General features: G+C 39.4%; 2 protein-coding genes and 1 non-coding gene across 3 annotated transcripts in view; 2 read left to right on the top strand and 1 right to left on the bottom strand.

Moving 5' to 3' along the window:
* Positions 1-4313: 4313 nt before the first annotated feature.
* On the top strand, positions 4314-9887 carry LOC112555134 (dimethylaniline monooxygenase [N-oxide-forming] 5-like). Its single transcript, XM_025223356.1, has 9 exons — positions 4314-4507; positions 5246-5520; positions 5882-6038; positions 6250-6488; positions 6710-6918; positions 7363-7546; positions 8223-8381; positions 8564-8729; positions 9283-9887. The coding sequence occupies exons 2-9, from the start codon at positions 5293-5295 to the stop codon at positions 9564-9566; spliced, it is 1626 nt and encodes a 541-aa protein (XP_025079141.1). The 5' UTR covers positions 4314-4507; positions 5246-5292; the 3' UTR covers positions 9567-9887.
* Positions 9888-11495: 1608 nt separating this feature from the next.
* Trnas-aga lies at positions 11496-11577 on the top strand. Its single transcript has one exon. It is a non-coding gene; the product is annotated as a tRNA-Ser (tRNA).
* A 1646-nt stretch (positions 11578-13223) lies between these two features.
* LOC112555351 (olfactory guanylyl cyclase GC-D-like) overlaps positions 13224-20055 on the bottom strand; it is a 75065-nt gene continuing 68233 nt past the window's right edge. Inside the window, exons 18-19 of the mRNA XM_025223711.1 lie at positions 18838-18852; positions 13224-18463 (exon numbers count right to left, since the gene is read on the bottom strand). Coding sequence (XP_025079496.1) covers positions 18250-18463; positions 18838-18852 — 229 coding nt within the window. The 3' untranslated portion in view covers positions 13224-18249. The remainder of the gene's footprint in view (positions 18464-18837; positions 18853-20055) is intronic.

The following is a 20055-nucleotide window of genomic DNA, read 5'->3' as shown; positions in this document are numbered from 1 at the left end:
GTGTACAAACATACCATCACTCAAAATCTTTCAAGTTGACTTCTTTCAGCTATGAAACCCAAGCATGTTCTACCAAACAAGTGCGAATCAAAGCATATAGGGATCTGGAATTATAGCAGTTACTTCACATCTCTTATTGTAAAGTGCAATGGGCAATTAATTGGATAAATTACAATTAAAGGAGTATAACTGTTTACGTTTTAAATGAACATGTTTAGAAGACCCCATTCTGGTAAATTGTTAATTGTGTCAAGTCTGCCTGGGTCCTAAATCCGGCAATATATGGTCTGGAAAAGAGCGGGAGTTGATGTGTACTGTCAGTCTGGACTGTAATATATTTCCCTGCTTCCGACTGTCATCTGCCGAGATCATCTGGTAACAAACTGGAAAACTGTTGCTGGGACTTTGGTTGTGCGAAAGTGTGGATCACTTGGGAACAGAGGTTAACTGTTACATCTTTGCTTTCCTTGGGATTTATGTACTTTCTCTGAGTGGTCTGGTACTGGCTCAAGGTGTTTGTTGTGGCCTGAACCAGACCATCCAAGTAGGTTTGAATTTTGAGGACTTTCTGGTACTGTGACCTCTGTCAAAGTTCTTTTGTTTTACTTTCAGCTTCTTTTTTCTTTTCTTTGAATTTCTCGTGATTTGGTTTGACATGACCAGTTTTGGTATTATGATCTAAACGAGACCCCTTAGTCTTCTCCCCATTTAGAATTTCTGGACTTTCCCCCGCGTCAACCGGTAAACTTAACGTGGCCATAAAGGTGTCGGCAGCTTTCTTGAGCAAATACTTGCCGGTTTGTACAGCTTCCCACTAGCTTGCTGGTCACATGGAGACATGCTGTAAATTGTAGCTTCTGGCAAACTGATTCAATGTTTACTTTGAAACTGGTTTGGGGGCATCGTCAGGTACCACTATCTCAGAAATTCCGTGTCGAGAGACGATGCTCTTGATATGGTGAATGGCTTTCTGAGATGTGGTTGAGATCAGCAAGGCTTCCTCAGTGCAATTAGAATGATAGTCTACGACCAGTAGATTCTTGTAGAAGTCAAACCTTCTGCCATGGGTCCGATTTACAAGGTATAGAAGTTGGAACGGGAAGTTTGGTTCGTGTGGTCTCTCTTTGACGTAAACAGAGCAACTTTCTGCATGCTTTTCGATCCGGGAACAACCCAGGCCACTTCATCGAGTCATGAACTTCATTGTCTTCACAATCGCCTAGACGCCCTACAGTCCAAATAAAGTCTCACCGTGCGCAAAACACAGGACTGCATCGTCAAAAAAAAAAAAAAAAAAAAAAAACAAAAAACAAAAACAACAAAAAAAAAAAAACAAACAACAAAACAAAACAAAATAAATCCCAAATAAACCCAAAAGCAAACAAAGCATCCTTCTCATTCACATCATCACATCATCACATCCTCATATCCTCACATCATCATATCATCACATTATCACAGCGAACCATTCTAAGTGACCCGACACTAGCTGAAATACGTTTAGTGTCGTCTGTGTGTACAAGTATTCATGTTCTAAAAAAGATCGCAAAAGTATACATTAGTAAACAAATATTTATTAAATCAAGTAGGAACATGGAACTAAAACAATTACTCCACAGTCTGATGCTGATTGTTCTAGATTCTCGAGATATTTCTCGTTGTCTTAAATTTTATGTTGAAGTTTTTTAAGGAGACCACTAGACTGTAACCTGCGTTATCTGAATATTGTTCTGAGAGTGTTTGACCACACAAACATATTAAATATTCTACTTTTCCATCATTGTAATTGAAACTGTCTGGGTTGCTGGGGATGACCTCATGTTCAGACAAAATTGACTGTCTGCAGGTCACTGTGACTTGGCTGTAATCAGATGTCATTATTTTGTTAACAGTGTCCTTGCTATGTTATCGTGTTGTCCTCTTGGTTCTTTGTCTTCTCACTCACACACGTGCACGCACGGAGCCATAAACTCTTACACAGTGTAATGTAAAACGACATCGATGTCAGAAATGCAAAATTTAAAAAGTTTCCTCTCCTTGAGTACTGGAGAACTAACCCTGAATCTTCGGTATCACATCAGGTGTTGTCTCAGTTGTCATTTCAAGCACACGTAGTGCATGTACACTTCTCGTGGAGCCTTCTAGAAGTTATTATGGTCACTAACGCAGAGAATACTCTGGTAATTTCACACAAACACACTCACACACCTTCCCCTCCACACACACACACAGACACCAACGCCCATGCTCACACCAAGAGGCTGAAAATTTCTACATCTGTTAGCTCTCAATCCATTTGTGGACCACTACACTGTTTCTACCAGAAATTGCAGTTCTGTCGGCCATTGTACATTTCTCTTTCTTGTTCTCTCATTTACACATCAACCCACATACAGCATCTGGAAATTGTGTCAGCGAAGTAAATATTTTAAAAAATTTCGGGCCATTACTGACATCGCCTATGAGACGAACTCTCCTTTATAAAAGTCTCTGGAGCGAAATATAGAAACCATAGTCTGCAAACTTCCAAGAATGTGATTGCAGGAGAAGTCCTGCAAAATTTGGTCAGACAAACTGCATTTGCATCGCATTTAGATGTCTCGTGGTCTGAAAGGTTGTCAGGGTTACGAAACCAGATCAAAGGGCACCTGGGAAAAGGAATTCCTCGATTGGTTCCTGTACAGGGGAAGATAAATTGCGGTGCTATAGGTCCGCTCTCATTCGTTCTCTACTTCTTTCCTAGCTTGTTTCTCTCTGTCTTTCTCCCCATAATCTCTGTTAGTTTTTATGTATAGCGTATTGTACAAGTATTACCTGTCTTTAATTAGTTTAGACAAGTAAGGACGACACAACCATGAATATATCCAAGTTTACTTAGTGTCATCATCATTTTATCCTGATGATGTTGAAAAACCTAATAAAGTGTGTGTGTGTGTTTTATGTTTGTGTGAACAAGCTTCCACTTATCTGCTTACTCTGTAATATTATTCAGACATCACATCTGCCCCCCAAAACCTCGACTGAAATTTCTATCAAACATGTCTTCGTGTGGTGCAGCAGTGCAGCTGCATGCAAGTGTAGACATTAGTGTCAGTGAGAGTGTAAATACCTTTGCATGTACGTGTGGCATGCATTTTAATAATATGTATATATACAAAGGTGTGAGACATTTTGGACATCAGTGCATGGTGATAGTTTAGCATCACTCTTTGCTTATTAATGCATGAGTGCGTATCCCAAAAACTGGAACATGAATGTATGAGAGAACAGAATTGTTAATAGCTGTCACCCTATTCTCTCCTCTCGGGACAAGCTGCGACAGTAACCGCTTTCAACCTATTTATTTATTTAAACTCACTCTGTTCTTTTGATAAAATACTAGCAAAGATTTTTGTTTCTCATTCACTGGACTTCACACTCATAGAGGTAAATGAGGCTAAGCTGAGAGCGCGGCTGGATTGGGACGGTATCCGGGGCACAAACGAGTATCTTGTCATGTTTATAATCTGTAATTTTTTAATTTTTTTTATTTTTTTTATTTTTTTTTATAATCTGTAATTTACTACTGAGGCAAATCCATCCGAGATAAACACCCACCAACCCCACCCCACACACAGACGTACTCACAAAGGTACTTCTCCTTTCTGTGTAAACAGTAATGTGAGAAAACGTTTGTAGATAGGAACTAGGGTTAATGACCAAGGACCAGAAAATAGGACAAGCCCTATCTTGAGGTGCGAACAACAGCTCCAGACAAGAACTAGTATTATGTTCTGTGTACGTGACATTACCTCCTTCATTATTTTGTGTCTGAGGGGAGGTGATAGTGGTGTAAGTCAGGGATGCACAACCTACGGCCCGCGGGCCATATCCGGCCCACGACGCGGTGCCATCCGGCCCGCGAAACTTCTGCCCACAGTGCAGGAAATAGGCATGTTAGTAATAAAAGAAGACTTTAAAGAAACGAAAAAAAAGGAAGAAGTATTTATCTCCACATAGGGGCGTCTCTCAATCTTTTTTTCGATGGACGAACATTTCGATTCAGTGCTCCGACTTGGTGTCTCTACGATGAGGCCGGACATTCAGAAGTTGGTTTCGGGAAAACAACTTCAAATATCCCACTAATTACTACATAATTAATGGCAAGTACAACTTGTTTCTAATAAAAAATGGTATCTGCTCTATTTTTTTTTCTTTTTGTATTTTTGCGGTGAAGTGACCCGCGACACGGCTGTCTGAAATGGATATGGCCCACAGGCCGAAAAAGTTTGGGCATCACTGGTGTAAGTGATAAAATAATAAATAAAGACTAAGCAAGCTGTTGTTACTTTTTGCGGGAAAGATCTGTTGACATGGCCCTAGCTGCTGAAACTATCTAAATAACAGGGTGAAAGCAGCCTTATCATCACCGCATGTGACACCGGATCTCATGGACGACCAACGCCCTTGAAGGGGACAGAACCCCGGAATGATAAAAATGCCTTTTTGGTAGAAGAGTTCCTTAAAGGTTGATCATTTTATTCTATTTACTACTAGTAGTAGCATCAGCACTAATCTGATGACCCAGAGTAAATTTTGTCACCTAACAAAATCACAGATTGTCTGAGCTGCAGAAAAAATTCTCTGTTTCATCTTCGAATCTTTTGCTACTTTATATACAAACATAACTCGCAGTCATGCATACCATACAAGACACTCACACTTACATTCTATCACACTTACACATGAGCCTTCTGCGAAAGATGCCAGGTAATATAATATAAGCCTACAAGTCCTTGTGTTTTTATTTACGATCGTGATTATTACATGCATTTATATTTTTGTTTGCACGGGTACTTGGCCACTCCACCCGAACCCACTAATAATAATAATAATAATAATAATAATAATAATAATAATAATAATGATGATGATGATGATGATGATGATGATAATAATAATAATAATAATAATAATAATAATAATAATAATAATAATAATAATAATAATAATAATAATAATAATAATAATAATAATACATTGTATTTCAAAACAACATTAGGACATTAAAACTAAACCAAAACAACAATTTTGAAAGAACTACCTCTGTTGTGTGTTTGAATAAGGTAATTTCCATGCAGCTTTACCTACCAATTAAAAACTCAATTTTCCGCTGTTGCTGTCCCCAACTTTTATGGGAAACCACAATTTCGCTGCTCTGTCTGTCCCATCATCTTAATACTTTTCTCTGCATTCTTATCTCAAGGAGGGTTACAGTAATTCAAGTTTCTAGAAGTCTTGTAGTCGGTCGTCATGGCCAAGCGGGTGGCTGTCATCGGGGGAGGTGCGGCGGGCCTGGTGGCCACGAAGACGTGTCTGGAGGAGGGTCTGGAACCCACGTGCTTTGATCGGCGGGACTCGCTGGGCGGACTGTGGGTCTTCGACGAGAAGGTGGAGGAGAACCTGTCCTGCTGCATGTCCTCGACCATGCTGAACACCAGCAAGGAGATTTTGGCCTTCAGTGACTTCCCCATGCCTAAGGTATGCAAGACAAGGGGAGATTACTGTCTGATTTTGGTGTTTCACGACAATTTTACGTCCGTTTCTAACTTAAAAATAAATAAATAGAAATAAATAAATAATACTTGTCTAACAGGCAATTGTTGAAAGTTATTAAACTCTTCTCTATCTTTATAAGTTCCGGAACTTCGTCCATTTTCTCCAGACGTAGCTATCAGCAGCAATTATAATAGAAAAGACAATGTTGATCGCAATGTCGTCTTTGCTTCCATTATTTTTTCAAAGCATTAAGTTAAGTAATGTATTGTTCATAACTTACATGAGTAAGATAATTGAGGCACGAATAGAGCAAAATTGGGAAAAGTGCTAAACTTTGTCGCAGGAATTCCCAAATTTTATGCACAACCGGCAAGGTCTCGAGTACCTCCAGAGATATGCTCTGAACTTTAAACTCGACAAGTTCACTCGTCTGAGCACTGAAGTGGTGAAAGTCACAAGGGCGGCGGACTTTGTCACCTCCGGGAAGTGGACAGTGATAAGTACTATCAGAAAAATGTCTAAATGCTGGACGTTTCCTTCTGTCTTTCTGTCAGCTTGTTTGTTCATTCGACTTTCTTCTAACCGGTCTGCTTTTTTTTTTCTCTTTTTCTAATCCTCTCTGTATTTGAAAGTAAACTGCATGCGGGATTTTTTTTCTTGCAAGCTGTTTCTTTTATTAGAAAATACACCGAAAGGTCTCATTCTTTGCAGGTAAGAATCTGAAAAGCAGAGATACGATGACCGAGGTGTTTGACGCCGTGTTGGTGTGCTCCGGACACCATGGTGCAAAGCACATTCCGAAACTGCCGGGTCTTAATGAGTTCAAAGGTCAGATTCTGCACTCGCACGATTACCGCAGACCGGGCGACGTCACAGGCAAGCGAGTTCTGGTTGTCGGCCTCGGCAACTCCGGCGGTGATATCGCTTCAGAATTGTCCCTCTCAAAGGAGGTATAGCCACGTGACTTGTAACCACCATTTATACCTTATGCTTGTCTGTTTGTCAGAGAGTGAGAGGGCTTAGGGGAGCACCCCTTCTTCACAATGTGTCGTTGATTGTAAAACTTTACTTACTTCCACGATTCCAATTAAAATTAATTTAGGTGTGAAGTCTTTTGAGGGATTAGAAAATGTCTTGGCTATTTTTAGACTATTACGTAATCGTTTTCCAGGTGATCATGAGCACACGGCGCGGGGCGTGGGTTTTGACCCGACAGGGGACACGGGGCATTCCTTGGGACATTGAAATGTACACTCGCATTGGCGGGCTCGTGGACAAGATGCTTCCCGAATCCTTGTCTCAGGCCATTTTGGCCGCTTATTTCTGGGCCAGACTGGACCATGACATGTATGGACTTACAAGCACGGCGCTACCGAAGGGGTCAGTTGTTCTGGGTAACAGTTAATCTTTAAAATAATCCTCGATTTTGGGCAAAACTTAGCAAAGATTCTCTCGATATTTGTAATCCTAAAGTCTGTTACATTGTGTCTCCCTTCATATATATCACTGGCACAACTCCAAGCTCCCTTTCCGGTGTGCTCTCTCTTTCTATATATATATAGTCCAGACCGCATACCAGCTTCACTAAATCTGCTTGGTTGTCGGAATCGTTAACTTTTATCTACCTTATTAACCTGCATGTAGAAGGCAGAGAAGATATGTTTAAACAAAAAAAAAAAAAAAAAAAAAAATTAGTGGCTTGGTTATATCAAACGGCAAATTAATTTTTATGGCCAATTGTTTTTTATAACTTACTATGTTTAGATAAAAAAAAGGTCAGTGTAGTCAAAAGAGGCGCTGTCTTATCTGCATGTTTACTTTCAGCATCTCCGGTTTCCTCAGCGACGATCTGGCCAACAGAATCCTGTGTGGAAGGGTGAGGATCCGAGATGACATCAAGCGCTTCGCGGAGTCCAGCGTGGAGTTCGTTGACGGGACTGTAGAGGATGTTGATGTTGTAATCTTCGCGACTGGCTACCACATCCGCTTCCCCTTCATAGAGAAAGAGGCAAGCTACTCTTTTATTTACACTTAAATTTAAATTTAAACCTCCTTTTTCAATCTCTGTTTCGTTCTTGTGTATTCTTTCCGATACCTAAACCAAAAAAACCGAATAAGGTCAAGTAAGAATCTATTGATAAATTATAAGACCTTTAAATAGGAATATAAAGAGATAAGAACAAGTAAATTATAATAAGGATGTATAAAATAAATAAAAGCTTAGCAGATGAAATAATAATTATAAGACAAAGCTATATGTGTGCTATTTAAACACAAATAATGTTTGAAAAATAATAATAGCAAAAAATAACAAGAACAGTTTACTTTGGTGGTCCCGGTGAAGCATCCAAGTCCATCTATCAGTTTATTTCTTGCGTGTTTTTAATCTGGAGTAAAATAAGAGCCATGTTTGATTAATAAACTCATTAAAATTATAATACAAAATGACAATTTAGTACAACCTGACATACAACTGAGCTGTTACCTGTTAACTTGGTCAATAAGTTCATCTGCTTGTTTAAGATTGTTTCTGAAAGCGGAAACCAATTTTCACATACTCAGATTGTTTTTTTTTTTCTTTCGACATACATGTCTATTCATCTTCATAAAGTGATCCAAGATAAACTTCTCCAGCCAGGTAGGAAGAGCAAAATAATAATTAACTTTTTGTTTATCTTGATGAGGTGTTGGACGTCCAGGAGAACGTTATGCGTCTTTACAAGAGAGTGTTTCTTCCGGACCTGGAGCACCAGACGCTGGCCTTCATCGGCTTCTTCAACGTCAATGGCGCCCTCTGGCCTTTCTTTGAGCTGCAGAGCAGGATGGCTGTCTACGCAATGACGGTAGAGGACTGTCGATGACCATGTTTCTCTCACTTAACTTGTAAAGAGTAGAATGGCGGTTTATGTTGTTTTTAAAGAAATCGCCTACCTGTGTTTTAGAACCATGGCAACAGGCTAGATAATAAAAATGCCGCTCTGTGTACAAGTTTATTATACAAGAGAGACCGTTGATAACTGTGCAGGGTGTTATCAAGTTACCAACCTCTAGAAAGATAAAAGAGGATATCCGAGAGATGGAAAACAAACGAGCTCAGATTTCCCCAGACACGCTGCGACATACTATCGAGGGGATATGGTTTCCCTACATGGAGGAACTTGCTGAGGTGATTGGCTGCAAGCCCAACATTTGTAAGTACATCTTTACAGAGTGTAAAGGCAGATAAATACAATAACTCAGTTAAAAATATAAAACAGAGGAGGAAACAAGCAGATGGTGGGATTAACAGTTTCTGAAGGTATTCAAGAGTAAATTTTAAGTCAAGCCGTGAAGTCTTCGAAGGTGGTCTCTGTATAAAGAAACAGGTGCAAGGCATTCCAGGCACTTCGGCCAACATCTAACTGGATGTGGGGTCAGACTACTTGGCATATTCTCTGCAAGGTTTTCTAATTTTACACAGACACAAATGCTTATCATTTTGGTTGCCAACTGAGAACAATGGCATCAACCTTGTTGAAATCATCAATCGAAGAAATGACTGCAAATTTTATGTAAAACAAATACATTTAGAAGAAAAATCTCTACTGTGTAGCAACAGATTTGATGTAGTAAACAGGTGTCAGCTGTGAGTTTGTCTAAGATTAACATGAAATTGTTTGGAGTCTGTAATAACATAAACGAGAGCTGTACGAAATGCTTAAATAATTTTAACTTAATTATGGAGTCTTGCTTATTGTGTTTCAGGGCGACTTCTCTTAACAGACCCCAAGCTCGGACTCAAAGTCCTCTTTGGACCAGTCTTAGGCGCCCATTATCGCCTGCAGGGACCTGGACAATGGTCAGGGGCCCGCCAGTCTATTCTCACCGCCATGGACAGGGTTCGCTTCCCGTTTCAGACCCGGAAGATACCATCTGGTTTGCCAAGAAGCTTCAACTTGGTCCGGCGTTTGTTGTATCCATCCATCTTACAAATGCTCGTGTTGTACTTTGCATTAGTGGTTCTACTAGTGTTGGTTTTCTTTGTTTAAGGCCCAAGCAACTTGACTCTTATGCGATACCAGACAGCAAAGAAGTTAAACAGACAAGCAGATATATTAGTAGATGTGTAGATAAGTAGTATTAAGCCATTGACAACGTGGTTCCTGTACAAGGCTGTCTGTACTTACACACGTTATGTTGGTTAGACTAAGTACACATGTGTTGCATATGGTGTGAATAACAATGAAGATATTAAAACAAATTTCATTTGATGTCAAATTTTATTAGCTCCCTTTTTTTCATGCAGTCGCCGAGTGGTTAAGGCGATGGACTTGAAATCCATTGAGATTTTCCTGCACAGGTTCGAATCCTGTTGGCGACGAGCTTTTTTTTAAAAAAATCTTTTCAATTCTTTTGAAGAGAATGTATAACTGTGGCACACGTGCTAGCATTAATTATTATACCAAACTTCAAAACATGATTAATGACGAACTTTTTAATACTTTTTTTTGGTAAACCGTCTAGATGACCTTTGACTTATGAGTTGCCGCGTCAGTGAAGATGATGAGGAATAAAAACAATTTGAAACTAACGTGATAATATGGTTGGATTTAGAAAGCAATATTAATTATTATTAGCAATTATTAAAAATAATTTAATAATTAAAAAGAAAGATGTGCTCATACCGTTTTGATAAGTTTTGATCATGTTTCCTATGTGTGCGAGTCGCGATATCTTCAAGCAGCCCCGTAATAGCCCCCGCGGGGCCCGAGGCATAGAGTATGTGGGGGCGGCGGGGCCCTCCACGCCACGGTTTTAATCAAAAGTGCGGGGCCCTAGGCAGATGCCTCGTGTGCCTGCCTCTCTCTTCAAGCACAATCTATAATTTTATCCTGTCTTTGCTACACGACATGGGCGACACAAGTTAGCATGCCGTGAGGCTTCCGGTGGGCAAATATTTGTATCGGTGATGCGTCTAGACAACATTCAGATAGCATGCGACCACGGACGTCTATAGGTGGACTGCTGTCTGTCTGCCGAGACCAACGCTTAAGTTCTCCGCTGTTAGTCTCGGCGAGCCTTAACAATGAATGGGACTAAGCAGGAAGCCTCGTTTTAGCAAACAATCGCCGGCCAGCGGGGAAAACAATCGCCGGCCAGCAGCCCAGTAATACAAGTTCGTGATGAGATGTTTACTTCCAACCTCCTGAGCAGAAATGAGAAGAAGAATAAGAAGAGAGAGGGGAGGGAGAGAAGAAAAAGTGCAAACATCATCTGTCAGCTTGTTGGATGGTAACATGGCACAGTTTTCATCCACACATGTGGTGAACTGCAGTGACCTTTTTAAATAATTCTTTTTTTTAACCTGTGTTTCTGCTCGGAAGTTTACCCATTTCCATAGCGGCCATGAAAATGAGTGGACAGCATCCTCATGTCATACCTCCTCAATTCAATGCTTACATGCGTTGGTTTGCAAAAAAATTTCAGAGTAACCATTTCAGCAGATCCGAGGCTTGCTTGTCAAATCACGTGCCGTGGACGTGATCGAGGGTCCAGAATGTTCGTCACAATAATGAAATAACTAACAAATGTGCTCCACAGCTATATATATACAGGCTTGTCAATTAGGTCTGGGCAAACTAACTCATTAATTAAAGCCAGCATTTTCCAACACGAAAATAAAAGCCATGCAAATTTACAGATACAATCAAGAGGCCGCAGTTATATATTTCTGGAAATGATATATATATTTTTTGGATAGATTTATATATCTAAATATCTTTTATTTATTTTCTAAGATTTTTTAAAGTGTAGACGTTTATCAAAAGATATAAATTCGATTTCTCATTAATCCCTCCATTTAATTAAATTGATTTGAAAGACAATATCATAATAGTCTTTAGTCTAACCGTATAAATTATCGATATCTACGATAATAAGAAAGTAGATGTCGGTCTCCAAGCCGGGTACTCGCAGCTGTCGTCGTGGCCGAGTGGTTAAGGCGATGGACTAGAAATCCATTGGGGTCTCCCCGCACAGGTTCGAATCCTGTCGGCGACGTCTATTAATTTTGTTTTTTTTAAAATCTCATCTTTTAATCCCAAATACAGATTAATGCAATAATCTTTTATACCATCAGGATGTTCCTGAAAGATGGTTATAATATTGATCTATAAAAATAATTTAAGAAATTTAAAATAAACTGTAAAGACCGCGAGGTCGTCAATATCTAGTCATGAGCTTGACTGAAGATAATGGATTTAGCTAAAGTTTTGAGACTTGCGTGTACAGTCTGTGAATTTTTCTTGTCGCTATTCTATGGATGTGAGTAGTTTCCTCCAAACACGCATCGATCGTTATTCGATTGTCCCTGTACAGCGGAGAATCACCCTAAAGGGGAAAGAATTAACGATCAAATAAACCAGTCATCGATTTTAAACAATGTTAGGAAAATTAGAAGTTAAAAACAATTATTTCAAGAGTTTAACGACGTTGTTAAGGAAAGAAGAGTGCTAACAGTCTAACGGAAACAAAAACGATCCCGTTGGGAAAAGGGGCAAATTACTTCCCTTGGACTGTTGCAGGAGTTAGCTTGCAATAATTTTCTGCGTACGGCTTTTTGCATATTATGTATATTATGGTAATTGTTTTTGTAATCAAAGAGGACAACCAAGCGAGTAAGTTTCCTCGTCGAAGTCATATTCTCTTCATCGCTCTGTCATTTCCGCAAAGCAGTCGTATTTACACACGACAATCCTGTCTATGCACGACAATATATTTACTCATTACAATCCTAGTACAGAGATTAAATCCTTTTCACCATAAATTAAACAAATTTACAAAGGGCGAGAAATATTTTATATAATTACAATGATATTATTTCATGTTTCAGTCAGGTACCCACTCCCGACAGCTGTGTCAACTGAGAGATATTTGCTGCGCCGTTCGGGTATCGAACCGGCTAGCATCTGGATTTTAACCCCTGAGCTATCCGCTTCTGAGACAGATATAATAAAACGTTATAAGCATATAGATAAGGGGAAAACAAAAGGAGTTTAGGCAAAATGTCTCTGCAAACCTGTATCTGGGAACAGAGAACACCAATGTCTCAGGATTTTGGGAATCGAACGAGAAAAGTAAACTACCTCCCTCACATTCTTCTTTATTTTACCATTTATTTCTTCTGTGGGGAGTGGTTCAGGCACCTGCTGGGGCCAGCCTTGAACTTACGACCTTCTCCACAATCGAGAGCAGCGAGTATAAAACAACAGATCCTCTCTAAGTGTTAATTTGAAATTAACACGGCCATCGTTAGAATTACTCTAATTGCAGAAAGCAATTCGGAAAAAAAATTTTATATTCAGTTTGAGACAATAGCGTCCAACAACTATCACAATATCTCGGCAAGTTTGAAAGGTAATTTCCTGTTACAAGTCTTGGCTATCCAGTTTCACAGAAAATGGAGTTTTATTTCCAGTTTTAATTTGTTCTCGTTTGTTTTTTTTTATCTGTGGTTATTTCAGATGAAGTTGATTGCCTGCTACAGATGGAAAGGTAAAAAAATGAATGAGAAAAGCACAACTAAAATTAGTGAATGAACTGTTTATAAATAGATACCTCATTAAAGAAGAGAAAAGCAAGAATAATATTTGAAATTAAATACACATGCATACCTCCAGCGCGCGTACACACTTGCAAGCAGTTGTCATACTAGGGAAAAGGAAAAAGTCACGAGCCATTGAAAACACTTTTATTTGATCAGGAAAAAAGTATTCGAAAAGGTAAAAATGAATATTGCTACTACACACATTCCGTTAATTATCTGTTGTGGAATCTGATAACAGCCCTAGACCTACTGTGGACAATCGGAAAAATTTACAAAGTCATGCCAAGTGATCGCTTGAAGACGTGAAGAGAGAAAGAAAACGAAAGAAAGAAAACAAATACTTGAAGCGTTAACTCCCGCATTAGTCAAGACATGTTCGCTTCACAGTGTAAACCAACTGTGTCAAAGAGTGCATACATTTGTGTAAACCAGAAAAGTACGAATAAACTAGAAAAGTACGAAGGAAAAATAAATAAACAAATTTTTTTCCCCCGCGTGATTGTAAGGTGTCTAATTAAAGCAAACGTGGTGAATAAATTGTAAATTCAGTTTCTTTCCTTCTAACTTGTTGTCTTCCTTGTTTCCCTCCCTCACCCTGTGTGTCAGGCAAACACAATGCACGTGCATGTCCAGCCAAACGTGCTACAAAGTGTTTGCAAGTGTTTGTTGATAAAGTAACCAAGTGCGTTACTTCATCACTTCGAGTGCATAAGGGTATATACAAAATTTGCTCTCATTTTCTTCTTCCTTTAAGTCTTTTTTTTCTCTCTCTCACGCACACCCACACACAACATTAGAGGCTGACGATAACTATAACATTTTTTTTTTGTTATTTAAATTTGTTGATTACTGAAAAACATCTTCATCACGATTTCTTGGTCCCAGGGATGCTGATCTATTTTTACCTGCAGTTTTCAGATGTCACGTGGAAAAAAATGTCCTCGTCTACACCGTCTGTGACTACATCGCCATAAAAGGAGATGCACTCAAGCTCGTGCTATCTGAACCCACTCTCTTGTGTGAATCACATTACTTATTATCACAAACCTGCATTGCTCTTTCTGCCGATCCTCACGAAGTTCTCTCATTGCAGATTCAACCCTCCCACAACCATTTCTCACCGACATTCTAGACTGATTTCTAATGTACTTTGAAGACGAGGTATATCCGAGTAATCTACCTCATTGAGAACTCAGGTGAGAACACACCTGTCGCAGTCACACCTGGAGGGCGAGTTAGACAGTGCAGTTATACTGTTTCCAACTACTCTCGTGCAGAGTTTGAATATGTTAGACAAATATTTTCACCTTAAAGTGTATTGACTACCTATGTCACGGGAGAAAACTTTATACAAGATATCTAATTTGTTGAAGTACAGGGAATATTACTATTCTCAAAATAAGTTTTTTTTTCTTAAACATGTTGCAGGTCTCAGCAACATCCTTGTTTAATAAAACACCTTTAAAATATTTCAGTCTACAGCTTAACAATCGCTAAAATCATTTATTCACAAGACACACTGTCAAACAATCTGTCACAAGTTCAAGCCGACAACATGATGTTAAAAGTGAAAGACTGGTTCCATAGGACATACATACATATCACAGGTAAGAGGTAGACTACAACCAACCGTAAGACATTAACAAACATCATTTCAATCGCTTTCTGGGTTGTTTGTACTTTGCAAATATTTGCCTTCGTCCGACAAAAGGGAAAAAAAAGTGTTCTCCGTGTGATATACACTTGCCGGAGTTTAACATGGGTTTGCTAAGTGCCTTACCTTGTGAAGATAAATCTTGATAGAGTTTCAGGCCCCGAGGGTATTTTTCTAATATTTTTCCGGTTTCAACAGCTTTAACGGACTATCAAAAGCTTCTTTTAGAGTATGGATTGAAAACTGAAATATGTGTAATTTGTTTTTTAGTTTGTAACTGCAGTGATCGATAGAGAAATGAAAGAGTAATGAGAAAAAAAAAAGAGCACGAAGACTGAATGAAAAGAAGAGAAAAATAAAGACCTTTTATACAAACAGAGATATTTTGCGCTGCAAACAAAATAAAAGAGAGAGGGAGAGAAACTTCAAGGTGCGTGGAGCTGTTGGCAGACAAACAACCAACTGTTTGAGGACTTGAAACACGAGTCGTTATTACAGGCGAATAGAAAAATAAAAATGTAACATTTCTGGAATTTCAATAGCAGAATTCCTTGCTGAAGATTTACAAGGATTAAAAAAAAAAGGATACGAAAAAAAAAAAAGACCTGTATCCGGTTTTGCTGTTATTGAGAAGAATTCAGCGCCGTAATCGACATTTAATGGTCTTTGAGATTTCCGGTTCCAAAGAGCCTGCAGAAATGAAAAAAAAAAAATTCGAAAGAAGAAATAGATGGAACTGGAACAAGTCTGAGGAGTTTCCAACTCTGAAATGTAAGTGATTTTCCTTTTTTTCTGATGTCATCAGTACCCCATGCCACAGCATTGTTTATTTTTTGCAAGAATATTATTCCAAGAATACCCAGTAGAGTTATCTTGATCCCTCCATCACATTTTTTTTTTTCGTTTTGTGAAACAACTCCTATCATGTTTTTTCCCATGCTCAGATGCCATCGGTCATTCACTTCAAATACGAAACCGGAAGTCAAGATTCAGGTAACGGTTTTCGTATAATTATTCTTGTTTTCGATGTGTCGGCTTATTACAGTATCATCGATAATTAAAACAGTCTTCTGCCATGTTCCTCTCGTTCCTTTTAAGCCAACTTCTACGACCAAAATAATAACTAAGCATATTCCACTAATGTTAATAAATATTTGGCAGTAAAATTTAAAATTACGGGGGATACTAGATCGGGCCGAGATCGAACAAACAAAGACAAGAACAAACGAAGAAACGATTACTCGACCGGATGGACGGACCAACGAATGGATCGACCAGCCAGCAGATCCAATCGACCGAACTGATCCGACTTGCCGACAGGTCGATAAACCTGCTACACAAAGAAACAGACTTGTTTGTTTACCCATGGCAAACATATAAATCAAATGGCTTTTTTTTATTTATTTATCTGGAAAACGTAGAAGGTCGCGAAACAATAACAAAAACGTGAAGCAGAGATATGTTTCAATTTTGCGAGTGAAAACTTTAAAACATTTTCGTAGCTAACACTTTATAGTATGGGTACATCTGTGTTCAACACATTCAATGAAAGGCTTTGGACAGCTCACTACTACAGGTGTGCTTTGAAGGTATGAAAGACGGATTTGTGTATAAAAAACGAACATAATCCAAGAAACAAGTGTTAATGAACTCATACCCAAACACGTGCACCCGCACTCTTGTAAGGTCACGTGCACAGCTGCAGCACAGTCGTCAATAGGTTCAGTCAAAACACACATTTTTACATCAGGGGACTGTTAGAAAATGTGGTTATAGACATGAACACATTGCACGCTGCTAAGTGAGAAAATCTGTTCTACTCTTATGGTGAAATAATTTTGCTTTTGTACAGGTTCAGTAGTCATGAAGCGAGGGTAAGTCGCTGCCCCGGGGGAACACGGGAAACCCAAAGACAAGAATCTTGTTTCTGAAGTTGTAAGGTGGTGTCCAAATACCACAGATACGATTTTACCCTTAATGATTAATTACAATGGTGGCAAAGGTGCCCTGGAACAAAGAACATGATGTAGTGTCCAAGGGGTTTGAAGACCGCTTTGTAAGTTCGGAAACAAGACGATTTTTACCCGAGGGAAACGGCTTGCTCTTGCTTCCTAACTATGGCCCCTGTGGAAAGTAGGTGTTATTGAAACAAAATTATCGGTTATGTAATATCTGAGAGGCTAATTGGCAGCGTGCGATGTGACTGACAAGTGGAGACCTGATAAGATGGTCGTGAGACTTTGTGACCTGGACCACTTAGCAGCATGTAACATAGGGTTTGAGTTACTTTGGCCCAGAGGAGGTTTTGACTGCTTGTGGATTACACCTAGTGACTCTGGCCAGAAATATTACAGAGAAATTGCTCATGTTACCACACTTACATGCACAAACAAACCACACACACAATCTGTCACACGCATACAAACATAAACCCACACATACACATGCGCACGTGCGCGCGAATGCACCTTGATGACTAGAAGTTCTTCGTTTTGAATTACTGGCCATGAGGGACTTGTCTGGACACCACAAGGCAGTAACAACAACTGTTGCAGCAAAACACTGGCCACCATGCAGCACCTCACACGCACCACCGCAGCAGACCCACCCAGCTGCAGCAAAGCTCTGACCAACAGCTGAATCATCTTCCCCTCTCCCCACCACCACACACAGACGAACACAATTTTATCATTGTGTGTGAGGTACTCGGAAGTCCACTCCAGCCTCTTCCTCCTCCGCTCCAACCATTTCTCCTAATTCAGCAAAAAGTCAGCAGAACGAAGACGAACCTCAGACCTCGGTCACAGGAGTGAGATCCTCCGAGTCTCCCATCTGGAGCAGCTTGCTGGCCGTGTCCGACATGTCACCCTGTAACCGTACATCGGAAGCAGACACAACAGAGTTGGTGGAGTTGTCGATGCTGGCTTTGGCGCGTCTAGGCTTCATGCCGCCATCTTTGTTGCCGGCTTTTCTCTTGACGTGGTGGTCGCCGCTTAACGGTTTTCTGCCCGACCGCTTCTCGTCCAACATCTCAAACGTCGTGACGCCCTCAACGGCAACGGGATCTGACGCCAGCAACGGGTGCATCTCCACTCCCTCTGTACTGTCACACATGTCTGTTTCAAAGGAACCCGGATTTACACTGGACATGGCGAGTTTGGCTTTCTCAGGCGTGGATGCTTTCGCTTCGGGATATATTTCGGCTTCGGTCACCATGCAGTTGCTTCCCTTGGTCCTGTCCTGAAGCCTGTTACGTTTACCGTTTCCGTTCTCCCCACTGGAAGATCGAGGCGATGACCTACCCTTAGAATTACCTCCCCTGTTTGGGGATCTTTCATTGTGTCCATGCACCCCGTAATTTGAGTCTGTCTTTATGGTTTCTTTTCTAGCTGAACTTGGTCTGGATATTTTTCCGGTGTCTACGTGGTTTAATGTTGGATCCGGCTGAACACAGCTCACGCTTGTCTTAGGGCTAAGGGGCGAGTCTCCATCGGAGGACTCCCCTCGACCACTGTCCTCTCCTTCTGTACCTCGGGTGGGCTCCACCCACGGCGAAATCAAACGGTTCTGGTTTAGCGTGTTCGTTGGCGCTGGTCGTGCTGGTGTCCTTGCTTGTTGCAGCTGTGGCGTTGCTGTTCGTGAAGAGAACACTAGGATCGGACAACTCAGGAAACAAGGAAGCCAGTCTGAAAATTTAAACGAAAAGACACACTAATTAGTGGATTACAGAATCCTCACAACCAACGAACCCGCCACCCAGCTAGTCTGCTTATGATGTCGCATATCTGCGATTCAGATTATTGAGATTATTGATTATTGATTATTCAGTCATATTATTGTATGTTTCCAACGTCGATAAAGTTTTTGCTTATAAAATGTGTGAGTGGTACAACTGTTTGTAAAGTATTAACATCATTTCCACAGCCAAACAAACATACATTTATTGACTTATTTACTATATTTACATTATACCTGATAGCTCTCGTTGAATAATATTATATCAAGATAATTTTGTATTTTTATGTTTATTGTGAAAAAAATAGATTAAAAATAAACTTACCCATGATTGTCCTCCCTGTTGCAAGTAAAATAGTAAAAAAAAGAAAAACCCAGATAAATGCTTAGGTCAATTATTTGGTATATTATGTATAATTAATACAAACAAGTAAGGGTCATTCAATTATCATGGAGGTGATAGAAGGTGGTTTTGGTAAGTTCTCAGTCTTTGTTGCTTGTAGTCAATCTTTAAAATGAGATTAATTGATGTTTGATATAATACGAGATATCTATTATGACAACTCATATTGAGAATACTAAAAATCTGTTGGGTTCCGTGTTGCGGCCCTCTGTTCCTCGAGAAATACCAAGGACTAAACTCCTATTGGGTTCCGGATGAAATAAATATTGCACTGTTACAACAGAAAAAAAGCAAAGTCTCTAATTTGTAAGAAAAATCCAGTTCTCTGCTGTTGTTCGAAGCAAAGAAGAAACCTTAAAAAATATATCTCGATCTTGTTTTCTAAACTTCTCTCAAAAAATGTTAGAAATATAGTCAGTTTTCAATATTGCTAACAAAAAAATTACGAAAAAATAATTTAGAGCCGCCTTTCGCAAAACTAATTCAAACAAATGATTCCACAGCAGCTTCTTGCGAAACATGAAGCAGTTCTATAAATCGAGTTTCACTAAAAAGAAAACAAAAAAAAAACTAATCTCTGTAAATTATTTCTTTTGAAAAAAAAGGAAATGTTTTAAACAATCATCCGGTAGCTTACGCTGTAATCTTAGTTTTACAATAAAAATTGTTTGTTCAAGTGACAGCTAAAAAAGAATGAAAAAGCCAACGGAAGGTAATAATTCATGAAAAAAAGTTAAAAGAAATTTGAGAGTTTTTACAATTATTTCAGGGTTTGGCAAAAACGTTTTTAAATCACGTAGATTTTAAATAATAGTACAAATATAAAACAGCAACAAATTCAGTTCGGACCTGATTAATTATCGGTTAAATGATAATTACAGAAAGATGAAAGTGTGGTTTAAAGGCATGACAAATGTTGGGGTAGTAATACGAAAAGTCAGGTTTCTGTGAAGTGGATTTAGTGAAAAAAGGCACAGGGGCGAAGGGAGGAACAAAAGAAAAAACAGCAGCAGCAGCAGCAGCAGCAGCAACAGCAACAACAACAACAACAACAACAACAACAACAACAACAACAACAAGAAAACAGCGTAATTCTAAAATTAAAGAAAAAAAACCCCAAAATAACTTCCTTCATTGTTC

This window comes from Pomacea canaliculata, linkage group LG14 (genome assembly GCF_003073045.1).
Source record: "Pomacea canaliculata isolate SZHN2017 linkage group LG14, ASM307304v1, whole genome shotgun sequence".
NCBI lineage: Eukaryota > Metazoa > Mollusca > Gastropoda > Architaenioglossa > Ampullariidae > Pomacea > Pomacea canaliculata.
The sequence above is the reverse complement of the archived record's forward strand: the minus strand, read 5'-3'. Positions and strand labels throughout refer to the sequence as shown.

Excerpts from the sequence above, each read along its gene's own strand:
- LOC112555134 (XM_025223356.1), top strand. The coding sequence starts at position 5,293 with ATGGCCAAGCGGGTGGCTGTCATCGGGGGAGGTGCGGCGGGCCTGGTG. Across the intron at positions 5,521-5,881 it reads GTGACTTCCCCATGCCTAAG|GAATTCCCAAATTTTATGCA; the intron begins GTATGCAAGACA and ends ACTTTGTCGCAG. Across the intron at positions 8,382-8,563 it reads TGGCTGTCTACGCAATGACG|GGTGTTATCAAGTTACCAAC; the intron begins GTAGAGGACTGT and ends ATAACTGTGCAG.